At 37.4% G+C, this 15,393-nt stretch overlaps 1 protein-coding gene across 4 annotated transcripts in view; it reads right to left on the reverse strand.

Moving 5' to 3' along the window:
• The window catches only part of LOC133524474 (rab GTPase-activating protein 1-like), a 98,780-nt gene extending 91,175 nt beyond the window's left edge, over positions 1 to 7,605 (reverse strand). For 2 of the 4 annotated variants that reach the window (XM_061860514.1, XM_061860540.1), the window contains exons 1-2: positions 5,398 to 5,653; positions 1,290 to 1,427 (exon numbers count right to left, since the gene is read on the reverse strand). In XM_061860514.1, coding sequence (XP_061716498.1) covers positions 1,290 to 1,427; positions 5,398 to 5,562 — 303 coding nt within the window. In that variant the 5' untranslated portion in view covers positions 5,563 to 5,653. The other 2 variants (XM_061860522.1, XM_061860533.1) reach the window with 2 other exon arrangements.
• Positions 7,606 to 15,393: the final 7,788 nt, after the last annotated feature.

Raw genomic sequence — 15,393 nt, forward strand, 5'->3', positions numbered from 1 at the left:
CGAAAAACTCATTAGTACGAGCCGGGGTTTGAACCCGCGACATTGGTTTCGAAGATGAACTTCATTAATAATAAATTACTGATGAACATATCCAGGATTTATTGACTATAGCATGCACCAACTTTACTCCAAACAAGTAGTTTATCGCAAAAAAATTACATTTTTCACAATGATTATGTAAAAAAACTCCTTATTTTTCCTGTATATTAGATTGGTTTATTCAATGAAAGTCAAGGAGAATTTAGACCACAATAGTTATATTATTTTAAAAAAACCAGCCTAGTGGTTCCGTACTATTATCTTTAAAAACGAGCAAAAAATCACGTTTGTTGTATTGGAGCCACCTTAAATATTTATTTTAATGTTTTTACTTTTGCATCTGTTAAAAAAGTAAAAAAGGCGGGATCGGAAAATACTGAATTGGATAGTGTAAATTGTCTAGTGTAAAAAATACTAGAAACACGTGTCTACGCTATAAAAATGAGTTCTTTTAGTGACGAAAATATAAATGTTCCTGGCAAAAATACATCGCTCTCTTTCAACAATTGTCTCATGCTAATATAAATATTAATGTCTATTAAAGTACTTATAGTTATGCAAATGTTTTCTTATTTCCTCGTAGTAGGCGTGAAAAGCACTATGTAATGCCTCGGCCAGAAACGCTAAAGATGGACTCGTATTTATTTGTGGGCCTCCACAAACTCACTCGTCCATCTCTGAGCGGTTTTCCGGCCTCTCCTACAATGTACTATAGTTTGTAACTATTAACGAGAAAAGAAAACTTTCTTCTTTTGTAACCTCACAGCGGTTACAAAACATAGGTACAAAAGCGGCCGAGAATGTTTGAGTTTGTAACTGGTTATGAGGAAAGAGTAAATTTTCTTATTTTGTATCTGGTTATAAAACTCGGTTACATACGCGGCCGAAAGGGATATATAGGTAAAAAAAAAATATATATATATATATATATAGCGGTGGTGGCCGAGTGGATATGACGTCCGACTTTCAATCTGGAGCGGGTTCAAATCCTGGCTCGTACCAATGAGTTTTTCGGAACTTATGTATGAAATATCATTTGATATTTACCACTAGCTTTTTGGTGAAGGAAAACATCGTGAGGAAACCTGCATACATCTGCGAAGAAATTCAAAGGTGTATGTGAAGTCCCCAATCCGCATTGGGCTAGCGTGGGGACTATAGCCCGAGCCCTTCCGCACATGAGAGGAGGCCTGTGCCCAGCAGTGGGACGTATATAGGCTGAATTATTATTATATATTATATATACTGACCTCAAATATAACCTTGTACAAGTCGAGTCCGTCCGGTACGTTCTGCTCTATGTTCGCCTCCGGCCGTATGGTCAACTCCTGGTTGATCAGCTGACTGTGGTTGAGACGCAGCGAGGTTTGTAGCGACTCTGTTATGGCCTGAAAGAAAACCGGGTGTTAGACCCAAGTACCTATATACAAGGTCCGGGGGTACAATATCGGCCATAGATCATTCGTCGTCTTTCTTGCGATGTCCCGGCTTTTTTTCCCGGGTGAATGAAGAAATTAACCGGTTTGAAAAATAAAACGGTTTCTGACTCCTGCTTATTGGGATTAGTCCGGTTTCCTCGCGATGTTTTCCTTCATCGAATAGAATCGTAAATATTAAATTACGAGCAAGTTTTTCGGAACTTATGTATGCATGAACAACAGTTTTGAATGATTCACGGTTAGTTTCACTAGACTTAAATTGACCGGGATATAAACCTTGATTACCTTTTATACTGTTTTTATGGAGCTCCCGATCAACATCTATATCTCTACGTTTCTCCCGATATTTCGACGCGACGATCTCATTCAAGGGTAACTGGCGATAGCGGGTGGGTGTCAAAGTTGTGTAGACCGCGCTCGGTCTACCCTCATTCGTGCGCGTCGGCTGCGTTCGCTTTCAACCTTACCACTGGTCGCGTCCACACTTGTTAGTCTATCTAAGCACACCACACTCTTAGTGTATAGTAGTAGTGTGTATAGTTTTTACACAAACAAATCACAGGATTCCACACATTTGACAATTTAAAAACCCATCTTCACGATTGAAATTTCTGTATTTATGAATTTCAATGGCTTCTATTACCAATCTTGGTATATAGTGGCGTTCTGTCGAAATGAACTTCGGACTATGCAACTCGATCCAGTGATTTGTACCCGACTCAAGGAGATGCTGAGCAATAGCTGACTTGCGAACGTCATTGTTCTTGACAGCAGCGATGTGTTATTTGATTCTACAGGCAATAGTGCGCATGGTCTGCCCAATGTACGAACTGCCACAGCTGCACTCAATTTTGTACACACCAGGTTTTTCCAGAGGAAAATTGTCTGTGTCTTTTGTGAAATTGTGTTTTGTATAAAAACAATATAAAAGGTAATCACGGTTTATATCCCGGTCAATTTAAGTCTTATGTATGAAATATCATTTGATATTTACCAGTCGCTTTTCAGTGAAGAAAAACATCGTGAGGAAACCGGACAAATCTCAATAAGGCCTAGTTTCCTTGTGAACCATTAAATTTTCACTCTTCTAACCGGTTAGAAGAGAGAACGTAATATTTTAGTTCGCGTTCTATCAAGTAACCGGTTTCTAATGATCGAAAAAATATAACGGTTTTGGAACGATATTAACAGATATTTCAATACCGGTTCTGACCTACTAAGGCCTAGTTTCTCCTCTGGGTTGAAAGATCAGATGGTATTCGTTTCCGTAAAAACCCCTACGCCAATTCTAGGGATTATTTGCCAAGCGGAATCCAGACTCCCATGAGCTGTGGCAAAAAAAAAATAGCTGGACAACGCGAGGAAAACGATGAGTCATCAAAGGGTAATTTACTAATTTATATAGCATATCATATAGCACATGACACATCTAGGCGCGTAGAATTCCTATGCACTGTGATTGATTCAAAACTCTTGGCCAGATAACTAGGCTAGATGATACATCTCATGAGTTGATGATTCACAGCATACACCTTAACTCAATCCAATAAAAGCTATAATTGAGATGCTATTCATATATGCGCTTAGGCAAATAGGCATACCAATTGGCTAAATTATTGTAAGTAGGCGGCCATTGTTCTTTGTAACAAAATTGTAGAATGTTTTATGTAGTTGTGTACAGAATACGTAACGAATATGTCAGAGGATCTTTCAAAATAGCGCCAGTAACAGATAAACAGAGAAAGTAGTCTTCGCTGGTATACATTATGCGCAGAGATGATAGCTACTCTGTGTAAAACTGTCCTCAATATCAGTACACAACCTAGAGGAAGAGGCAGACGATCAGCTACCTGGTGGTGAACCATGGAAAAGGAACGAATATGTCAGAGGATCTTACAAAATAGCGCCAGGTTGCAGATACACTGAGAGAAAGTAGACTTCGCTACTATACATGCACAAAGATGATAGCTACTCTGTGAAAACTGTACTCAATATCAGTATACAATCTAGAGGAAGAGGCAGACAACCAGCGACCTGGTCAACCATGGAAAAGGATTTAAAAGAAATTTGCACCAACGACAACCCAGGATAGAATATCCTGGCGCCGATGCACGAGGAGACCCGAACCTAGATAAACTGGGATATGAGCAGGAAGAAGTTGTGTAGAGAACTAACATAATTTTTTACCACATAACTGAAATTTGGCCTATAACTAATTTAAGTGAAATATCTCGAAATACCTTCAAAAATAGCATTTAGGTGAATAATACACTACCAAGCATTATAATTGTAGAGCAAAAAAATCGCAAGTGCAAAATGTAAATGTTTATTCCTTTTTTATTGTGGAACGTACCACATTACAACCTGTAAATTATATAATACAGATGTCAATACGTGGGACTCGAACTTACATCTTTGGATTGCCGGTCCAACGCGTTACCAATTGCGCCAGCTGACCATCCGTCATTCACCGCGAATTTAGCCAAAGCAACTGTGACAACGTCACTAGCGACATCTGCACTTTAAGGTTTACAACCTAATCCATTTTTTCATTATGATTGACATCTGTATACACAATAGGGAGTATTAGGGCAATGTTCTGCCGCCAAAGAGCAGCACTAGCACCTTTCCTTAACCATAGAGTAACTTACACATACTGTACCTTTTTGACAGTTTTTTGACTGTTTTTTGACAAGTTTTCACGGCGGTTTGTTTACAAAGGGTCTACCGGGAAAGGCGAAAATCGAAATTTAGTTATCTACCTCTTCATCGCTCAAATATGCATGACTGATACAGAGGTTAAATGACGAAATTTAGATTTTCTTGTTTCACGGTAGACCTTTAGATTATGATGGATTATGGTTGTGGCGCCACCTACGCCGAGTTTCGCGTAATATTGCCTATTTATAGGTCGCAAGTGCAAGTCAAGTTTATAGTTTTGGGACAGGGGCAGTGAAAAACTATTTAGAAACCATTCTCTTAGATCAGGGGTCGGCAAATTACGGCTCACAAGCCACATGCGGACCTGCAATTGAGGCTCTACAAGGCACCTACACAATTAACACTTCAATTAGACCATTCCAATTAACTTTGGTGGATCTTTGCACATGCCTAAAGGTTTGGTTTGATTTGTCAACCCCTGTCTTAGGATGGTTCTGGTTATCACATATATAACAGATATTAGAACAACCTATCCTATCAGGAAGTCAATGACCACATCTAATGTAGTTCCTCAATGGAAAAATTTACCTTCTAGGGCAAATCAGAAAATAAACTTCCGAAGTTTCACAGAGATTCAGGGATGAATCATGCTATCCCTTTCTAATGTATGGCACTATCCCTTTAGGCTACTTAGTGTTGTCAAAATTCAAGTCACTAACTTATCTGATGACAGTTTCACTATACTATGTAGTATCAAAAAATAGACTTTTATAAAATATCTAATTAAAAGTTTAGGTTTTGCAGTTATCTTAAGAGGTAGTTGATTAAAATATCAACTAAAAACAACAAAACATGGAGTAAACCAATTGCCATGAGTATTGTCAAAGTGAATGAAATCAAATGATTGAACCTCTATATAGAAAAAAAGAATGTAATTGATCATAGTTTTGACTAAGACTCAGTAGAATCAGCATAAAGTATGAAGGACATATTGAAGCATATTAACTTGTGTGTCAATAAGTAATGTTTACTTTGCATGGCAGCAGGCTCAGTATTCACCGGCATAACCGATTTAGATAACAAAATGTAATAAACTTTAATATAATATTTCATAACCTAATAACAAAAGCAGTAAATCATTAAACCAACATATAACTTGTTATAGCACAGGGAACTGCACTTTGATAGTCAATATTGACGTGTTCAAGCCTAATTGTTCACACTAATTGCCGTAGCGGACAAAAAACATTACACTTACGTCGCTCAAGATGTCTTCCAAGTCACAGCAGACATTTGTGGACAGGACGGGCGCGGGGCTCGCGGACCGCGGACTATCAGGGCAGTACTGCACGGCTACCGGTTCCAAAACCTCATTTGCTCGATACGCATTGAGCTCCATCACTGTACACTGCTGGAAAAACATCGATTTAGCCAAATTCAACCCCAAAACAAATCAGAGAAACACACCGAAAATTAACACGCCCAGCCAAATACAATCAACTTAAGAATGCCGATCTTACCCATCCATAGCTAGGTCCTCTTCCGAGAACAAAACATTTTCTTAGTTTTACAGTTTTGAGATAATAAAAGCAAAAAACCTAACTCAATATTTACCGATGGAGTGTACAAACGTCAAAAGAAAAACGTCAAGATAATGGAAGCGAGAAAATTGCATTCCGTTTCACGCAATCACTTATACTCAACATTTATTTTTGATATAATAAAAAATCTAAAAAAATCACTTTTTTAAACAATATCACTGATATAGTCTGTTAAGACATTTCCGTCAGTAGAAAAAAGCGGTAAATTTAAAAAAAACAGGCGCGAAGGTTTATCGTCCCATGGAAAATTTCAAACTCGCGCCTTTTTCTACTGACAAATTTGTTTGACCGCACAGTTTGACCGGCTATAACTTACATTTTATTTTTACAGATCACTTGAAGTGTTTCCCAATTTTCTTGTACTATATATTTTTTACCACCAGGAATCCACAAAATTTAATTATTCACCACTAAATTCTAAATATCCATGTTTCCTTTATTAAACACTTTCAAATTTGCATATTACGCGTGTGCCTCTTGGGAGAGTTCAAACGCAACTGATCGCTGTAAGTAAAAAGGTCTAGACAAAAAAGTTCAGGTAGTCCCCATTGTTGTGTAAGGAACGGAACGGAACGCCCAGATTTAGGAAAGCTTAAACACCACGAAAATGCCATGGTCCATTATTTTAAAAGGACGATATCATGGACAAGATGCATTTTATTTAGTCGTAAATTTTTAATATCCGCAAACAAATTCTGAAGATTCCTTACGACAGGGCGCATGCGCCGGGACGGGAGATAAATAACCACGGCATACGTAATGGTAAGTACTATCTTTTTTGAAGAAAGTTGTTGGTAATTGGATTGTAAAGTTTCTCCATGAAGTATGTATTTTATTGTTGTCAATTTTAACCTGATTTAAACGGACTGGTTAATTCCTTGACCACTAAGGACGTCACATCCATAGAAAAAAGACAAGCAACCACATCACATTCACTCCATTCATTCACTCATGCCTAGACGTCAAAAATTTGAATTTAGGTGTTCGGAGCAGAAGTAGCCACCTAGTAAAGGGGTCTCCTAACGACGCCAGCGTATACTACAAATCATATTTTATTGGGATGTCCTAAAATACGTTATCCTATGTATGATTTTCTTCCTCGTGAGATTAGCCGTCCAGTAAATATTAACTTTTTTCTAACTTTAGTTTTACTCCATTTTGTGGTTATTTTGAATAAATTCCTAGCTAAAAATAATCATAAATTGTAGTATGTATCATATTATTGTACAATAAGTTCCTAGATTTAATACTTAACTGCTGTAGTTTGTTCTGTACATAGTGTATTGTTCATATTGTTTAATAGTTGTATGTAGGCTATTAGTTAGTGGTAATTTGTATTTCTTTGCAGATTTATCGGATACTCCACCGAACACTGTCTATGAAAAGTTTAAAGATCCATAATTAGAAAATATTGCAGGTACCCAATTAGCGTGCTGTGTGAGTAGTTAAGAAAAGTTAAACGGTTTCAGATTTGTGAGCACAATTAAGTATGACATCTTTATGAGAATTAACTTTTTGCCTTTTTTAGCTTCCGTAGTCAACTATACGTAAATTATAGTTTCGCCGTGTCTTTGCTCCGTGATAGTTAGTGCTAGAAAACATACATAAATCATGCATGGCGACAGGATGATACAATAGAACTACAAAAAATGTTTCCACTGTAATATCTACCGTAATATAGTTTATAAGTTTTGTTATTGTGTTAATATGATACGAATATTCGTATATACGAATGCGAATATTCGTGACCCCTTGAAGGATTTACGTCCTTGTGTGTTTGTTTTGTTTATAATTTAATTTAACCATGAAAACATGGGCGTTGCGACGAAATTAACAACACGTTTTAACATTCCTGACATCATACCAAAAACAACATTATCGCCATATTCAAGTTGATATCGCCGGAGGCCTGTGGGTTCAGACGCCGCAGAGGGGCATACATTGTATGTAAAATTTAAGATGCTTCGAAATGGACGCTCTCCTACAACCGCATTTGCAACCTTTTGACTGAAACCGCAAGAAATGAATCGCAGTGCGTGCTTAGCCTAAGCGTAATTCCTGAGTGGACGTTCGCTCGGCGGGGCGTGCAGCGTGGCGTCGGGCTCACGAGAGCTGTGAGCAGCGTGCACTAAGGCCGCTCCTATACGTTTGCATTTGTTTAATATGCACGCCGCACGCCCGGCCCGCTGCACGCCCAACTCGAGCGTTCAGGCCTTACACTAAGAGGATCAACTAGAGAAACTAAGTGTTTTATACAACTGATTAACTATGTATTTACTCATAATAGGTATGTTATATTTAAAAAATCCTTAATTTGGAATTTGGGCGATTACTGGATTTCAGGGATTGTTTATCTGTTAGCAAAAATTGGACTTAAGAGCAATTCCTAGCTGAGCAACTTTTCAAATCTCGAATTTTTGAAGCTATGTTTCTGTCGCGCTGCGGTGGGCGGGAGCGGGAGCTATCTAAGTGTGAGTGCGCGCACACAGATGCGAGACTCCAGTGCCCGCTCATTGCGCGCCGTTCCGTCGACATCGCCCGCGAGCCGAACGGAATTTATCCTGCGCTGCCCGATGCAAGTTGTTTTTGTTGTTATCACATAATATTGTTTTTCATTTTTATATTATACTGTATCTATTAATTACCATATAGGTAAAAACTGCAAAAAAGAATGATGTCCCTGTTTCGGTCGTCGTCGTACAGTCAAGTGCAAAAATATGTATCGAAAGAATCGTCTCATAAATATGGTACTACGCTCTTATTACACTGGAATAAGATGCTATGGGACATATTTTTGAGTAAGATGTGTACACCCATATTTTTACACTTGATTGTACCTATCCGTTTTTGTAAGTAGGTATAAATATATGGCTAAACTACAATCTATTTAACTTGTAGTACGATGGGGCTAACCTTGGGCCGCCTTATTGAAGAACGTATCGCAATGACAATCTGGGTAAAGTATGTTGGGGTAATGCCGGACAATTTTGGGACCAATTGAGAGAACTCGTGAGAAAATGTTTTTCGAGATCTCAGCACGTGACAGATTCTTGAAGTACGGAGCGAATCGTTAAATAATAACCGTAGATTTGTTCGTATTCGTAGGTCCGGTGTCTGCCCTTCTCCAATGTATATAAATTACATTACAGCCACCAATAATTACAAACTTAAAAATTGTCAACGAAAGTTTTTTTTCCGTATTTTTGTATCCGATCTTAACCCTGATACAATAATTGGTAAAATTGTGGCTCTCAAACTTTGATACCTATGTCATAAGGCAATTTGATAAGTAAACAATGTGCTAAGAAACTTCTTATTGTAAGGTTTACCCGAAGTAATAAAGTAAGAAAAACCACTAAAATAATAGATAGGTTTCGAAGTTTTGACAATTTAAGATCTCGTGAACTGTACAGGTTTAGTGAAAGTGTAAATGTATTGTTTATTGAAAGGAATGTACTGGAAGATATTAAGTACTTAACAAAAATCAAAATAAAAAATAATCGTGCCCAGTCATTTTTAATGAAGGTCGCCAAAAAAATAAGAATTAAACTTAGAAATCAAAAAGATTAAGTAGTTCTTTAAAAAGGTCAAGGTTTTTTTATACTACGTCGGTGGCAAACAAGCATACGGCCCGCCTGATGGTAAGCAGTATCCGTAGCCTATGTACGCCTGCAACTCCAGAGGAGTTACATGCGCGTTGCCGACCCTAACCCCCTCCCACCCCTCGTTGAGCTCACTGAGAGCCCATCTTGAAGTATAGAAAATAAGTAAAATTGTGATTTTGTTGGTATAATTTTGCAATTATGTATATATATATAGTTGATATACAATCTTTTTTTTATAAAATGTAAGGATCGTATGTAAAGAGTAAAGTAAATATATAGGAAAAGAGAGCCCTCTTAAAGCATTTTAAGGAAACTAATTTCGAAGCCCTGTCTCTATTTTGTATCCTAAACTAGCTATGTATGTATGCGTGCACATCTACATATGCATCCGTATGTGTAGGTACTTTATTGCGAAAAATTGCTCATTTGCTATTTATTTTACTCGATTTTGTTATACAATAATTCAACATGTATCATCATCCCTATACAATATAAATACTCTTTATTGCACACCTCAATAAAAGAAAACAGAAACATAAGCACAGGTAAACAACATGCGGTCTTATCGCTAAAAAGCGATCTCTTCCAGGGAACCTTTGGGTTGCGGAAATTAAAAAAATTACATTGTCAGTAAGTAGGTGTACATACACATACAATATACAAACATACAAAATAGACTGCCAAAATCTCTTCCTTTTGATTTACCGTCGCGCTGGTAGTGGTACTGGATAAAAATAATGGTACGAAAGTGTGATCAAGAAAACAATAAATGTGATAATTAAGTAGGTCAGTAGGTAAATTGAAGAAAATTTAAAGTTTGACAATCACTGCTGTTTTTGAAATAGGTAAAGATCGGATTGTTTCTTTCCGATCTTTACCTGGAAGGGTCAAGATCGGATAGCGGTCTACAGCAGTGCTAGGTCTGTTAACACAATTACAAAAACAAACACAGTTTCATCACAATACGCAAAATAAATTATAGGTCGAAGATCGGATAGAAGAAAGAATTCGCGAAATTTACCTTGCTCTCTGTGATTGCGCATAGCACAAGCCCGACTCCCTGAGCGACGCGGGAACACTGGCAGTCGAGGCGCAATGAAATGGCGTCTTACACAATGTTGCCAACATTAAAAAATAAAGCCAAATTAGGGAGAAATGAATGTCCTACGTTCTTCACCCGCATCCGGTATTTACCCAACATACCTTAATCGTTGAACCGCCGTATTTCAAAATGGCCCTTATTTTGATATCGGCTAGCCGTAATGTAATACGGCGGATTATACAATACGACTGCGATACTTATATGTATATAAATCCCCTTGTCAATGTAATTTCATTTAATTTGCTATCTAGTGGCAAACATCAATGTAGTTATCTTTTACTTGTGACGCACAAGTATGAGCAATGTAAAATACTATATTTCTAAAAAAAAATGACTTCTTTATTGTGATTATACGTAGTAAAAGAAATTGTGATTATTAAATTATAATACGAAAGGTGGTCATATCGCAAAATGCTGTCGTTTTATTTAAAATAATGAAATAATTAGACCAGTTCCGAAAGTACCCGGGAAATCCCGGTTCTTTAAAACAGTACCGGTTCTGCAATCCCTAATAAGGATGTTATGCCCATCACTATTCCTTCTGTGTACGTATAATTAGAAACTGTCTCCGCCTCCAATTCGTGCGATAAGGACAACTGCGGCTCGGACCGAAATTCACACGCAAAAAACTCAAAAATCGAGGTTTCGCTCTCGACTGTTTCCTCCTCCAAATCACAACCAATCATTATGAAATTTTGGAAATTGCAAGAGGAAAAAATAATCTATGCCGCTATGTTTTGATTTTTTGGATATTTGATGTCATATTTGTATACTGTGCCTTTTTTTACAGCCAATTCAATTAAGCCGTTTTTGCGATTTTCGAGGCGCTGTAATTTTCTTCAAAATAAAATAATCCAAAAAAGCAAAACATAGAGGCACAGATATTGATGATATTGATCTTATTTGAAAAAATCATTGCTCTAGGTTAAAAAACCAGGGAGGAAACAGTCGAGAGCGTTTGTATGGAAAAATCACAACTAGGAATTCCTCTTAAGGCACCGGCAGGCAAGAAATTTTGTAATGTGCAAATCAATTATTTTATTTACTATTCTGTAAATCATTACGTCAGGAATTTTTATTAACCAAAAAATAGCATACTATCAGATCCACAGCGCAGGCTTCGTCACATTACAGAAAGCTCCTCCACCTCAGGTTTCGTCAAAAAATAATGTCTTAAATGTCTATTTACACATAAGTCATCTGCTAAATGCATCGTCAAAACTAAGTAACAAAAAGTGAGTATGTACCATAATAACCATAAATAAACCGGCCAAGAGCATGTCGGGCCATGGTCAGAGTAGGGTTCCGTAGTTACTCCTCCGTCACAATAAGCTTAACTGGAGCTTAAAGCATAGTAGATTGAACAACCAAGGGATGAACTGTGGATGTACGTCTTTTTACTACGAAACTTTTTGCGATAACTCAAAAACAGCTAAACTGATCATATCCGCTATAGTTTTCATTTCATGTCTTTCTTAAGCTCTACTTCCAAGATTTTTTTCATATTTTTTGGACCTATGGTTCAAAAGTTAGAGGACACATTTTTTTTTCTTTCGGAGCGTTTATCTCCGAATATATTCACTTTATCAAAAAATGTTTGTTGAAATTAGTTTTAAAAAAATGTTTAGATTTTATTGTACGACTTTCTCGGCTTTATTAATTTATACATCCATGCCAAATTTCAGCTTTCTAGCACTAACTACCACGGAGCAAAGCCTCGGACAGACAGACGGACATGGCGAAACTATAAGGGTTCCTAGTTGACTATGGAACCCTAAAAAGAGAAAACCTATATCTAATCCGGTAAGTACCCGGAACAAACGTCCCCACAACACCAGCGGCATTCCCACGTTGAACAACCCAATATACGTTAGTCTGATTACACTTTGATAAGTGAATATTGCGAGTTCATATACATCGCAATATTCACTTATCAAAGTGTAATCAGACCCCGATATGAAGGCCAGTCATACTTACCCCGTAGCGAACTTATCCGTATTGACCTTATCAGTTATTAACACCACTTAATTGAAAGAGACAGTGACTGTGTAGGGGGCAGCACAGGAGACGTCTAATTTTTGGCGCGAGGTGCATAAAGCATCCAATGTAGCCCATACGATGGCCTAACCTACTATGCATAAGAAAACGTGCCAGAACGGTAGATGGCAGCACTTTGGCGTGAAGTGTCAATGTACATGTTTTATTTTCAGGCCAGATGGCGGACCCTCCAACGCGCACGGTCCCTATCCGTACAGATTAACACGTTAACAGTCCCCATACTAAATGTTTCAATTTCCTCGCAAGCCCAAACAAATTACTTCAATCCCAGTCCGTGCTTCACATATGGGTCACCAGGTACGATAAGGCCTCTCATTAAGTACAATATCTTATTAAAAAATAAGAAATATATATATTTATTAGGTTTGTTCAGGCGTGTTTGTCGTATCACAGTGACCCATATGTGGGCCACGGACTTGTGGAGATAGTTCGTCGTGACCCATACACGGGGCACTGGACTGTGAAGGTGTTAAATATAATTATCATTATGTCTGTGATACAAACATACTCGTAGTTTAGTGTAATTCTAAAAATGTGTGAATCAAAAAGGTATGAACCCTCATTAAAATCGAATCATAATTACGGCCAAATTACACTATCAAGTTTGTTTATAAATATGTAGACTTTGAATATTAAATACAACCTTAGTAACTTAGTACATCGGATAAAGTTAATTATAAATAACAAGCCAGTTATCAACTTTTGAATGTGTATAATGAGTTTTAAATGACTATTGAACATTTGAACACTGTTTTGACATTTTAGTATTAATGGTGATGAGAACAGTCGTAGTCGTAACAAATAGAGTAGAACCTCGATTATCCGAACTTTATTCGGGTGTTTTATAATTTAAGAACTTGTATGTTAAGTTATACACCATGGGCTGGTAAAACGCGAGAGATTTTAACCACGCATTCCTCATGTCTTAAGGAGCAAAAAATTATATACGAGTTTTGATGAAATTGTCCAAAAAAAAGTTTTACCTAACAAAAATGTTTTGTCGTTTTTTCTGTTCACGACACGTTATTTTTTTTACATCGTGGCAGAAAAAAAAAACGTTATATTTAATAAGTTTTTATTTTATTTGCAGACAAAAATTGAGTTCCTTTAAAACTTTAATGTCTGTCAGTATATGTATGTCTAAACCAAGTCACATAGTGGCAGTATTTTCGCAAGAATTGCCGTTTAGATTTCAGAAAACTTTGCAAGGTATGTCGTTTTAGTCTCTAAATGCTGTCAACAATACGCCTTTAAAATATGTCGGGTTGTACCAGCCTACGGTGTATATTTATTAATATACTGTACAGTTTTATGTAAAATGGTACTGTTTTTTTTTGATCTTGTCTCACTAAATTACATTTCGACTATCCGGACTTTTGATCATGTGGCTTAGTTCGAACAATCGAGGTTCTACTGTATATTAGTAGTCAAAGTATTTAATTTCAGTGCCATTTCGTACCCGTGACAGTGACAAACAATATGAAATTCGCTAGTAAGTTCATGCTCGTTGAGATTCAAGATGGCGAAGACGTCTCGAGAATATTTTTTGTGTTTTGCTCCTTAATGTTGTTTAAAGTGTAATATTGATAGCTTATTATGCAGTCAACTATCGTCGAAGTACTAATCTTGACACGCATTTAATATTTTTTTTAATAAACACCCGGCAATCCATAGTGGCTTTTAGTAAAGTCCAGCTATCTCTTTACTAAAAGCAACTACCGAACAACGTCATGCTCTCCGAGCACACTTAAAGTTACTACTGAACAACGACACTTGACATTGGCAAAATCATCATAGGTTTGATGCAAATTCGATGTGACAAAGTATGAAATGGTACTGAGATTAAATCCCTTGACCTTATAGTCGACATCAGATATATCGGAACGGCAAGGCGCTCACAACTATCTGATCACGCCTCTATAGTCAATATGTTAGAGTGCATTGTCAGATATTTTTGAGCGACTCGGCCGCTCGGATATATCTGATAGCTACTGTACATAAAAGATTTGATTCCAACTATATCTCAATCTTTTCTGTCCTTCCTTCATATTTTGCAAAAATGAGACCTGGTTAGATTGCGATATTTAGGAAGTATTAATGATATAATTGCAACGAAGACACATCTTGAACACAGCGGTTGGCTTATATGTAGAGATACTTAATATCATAATAGTAACAATAAAAAGTCAGTAGAGGCATTTGCAACTATGGGATAAATGCAACTACTTTAGAAATACTCTTTACATCCTACATTTCATCGAAAGTGAAAATATAAAATACATCCTAATTTTATCGAAAGTGCGGAAGCGATTGTGTTCGCGTTATATAGGTTTATACATTGGCGGGGTAAGATCAAAATATTATGTGGGCAAGGTACATTTAGCGAGGCCCTCTGGTGGGGCAAGGTACATTTAGCGAGGCCCTCTGGTGGCGCAAGAAATAACGAACATTTTTTACGTTGTGTCAGAGATATACTTATTTGAGGCGCGAAGCCCCTCGAACCGCGAGGCCGTAGGCGGTGGCCCACGTCGCCCACAACTAACGCCGCCTTTGGGTTTATAGTACTATTAGCGACCCGCCCGGCTTCGCACGCGTTACACAAAAACATCTAAACCTTCCTCAAGAACCACTCTATTGATAGGTGAAAACCTCATGAAGATCCGTCGAGTAGTTTTTGAGTTTATCGCGAACATACAGAGGTGGGGGGCTTTGTTACGGTGTAGTGATAGTTGCCTTTCCCTATAGTTACAATTGCCCCGTCCGATATTACACAAGTAACTTATGCAGATCCGTAGTAGGTATTTAGTTTACAATTATACATTTCATTCACGGATGCGGAGACAATTCTAATCAAATATACAAATCAAGTGTAAAAATGCAGACACATT

This window comes from Cydia pomonella, chromosome 1 (genome assembly GCF_033807575.1).
Source record: "Cydia pomonella isolate Wapato2018A chromosome 1, ilCydPomo1, whole genome shotgun sequence".
In the NCBI taxonomy this organism is placed as follows: Eukaryota; Metazoa; Arthropoda; class Insecta; order Lepidoptera; family Tortricidae; genus Cydia; species Cydia pomonella.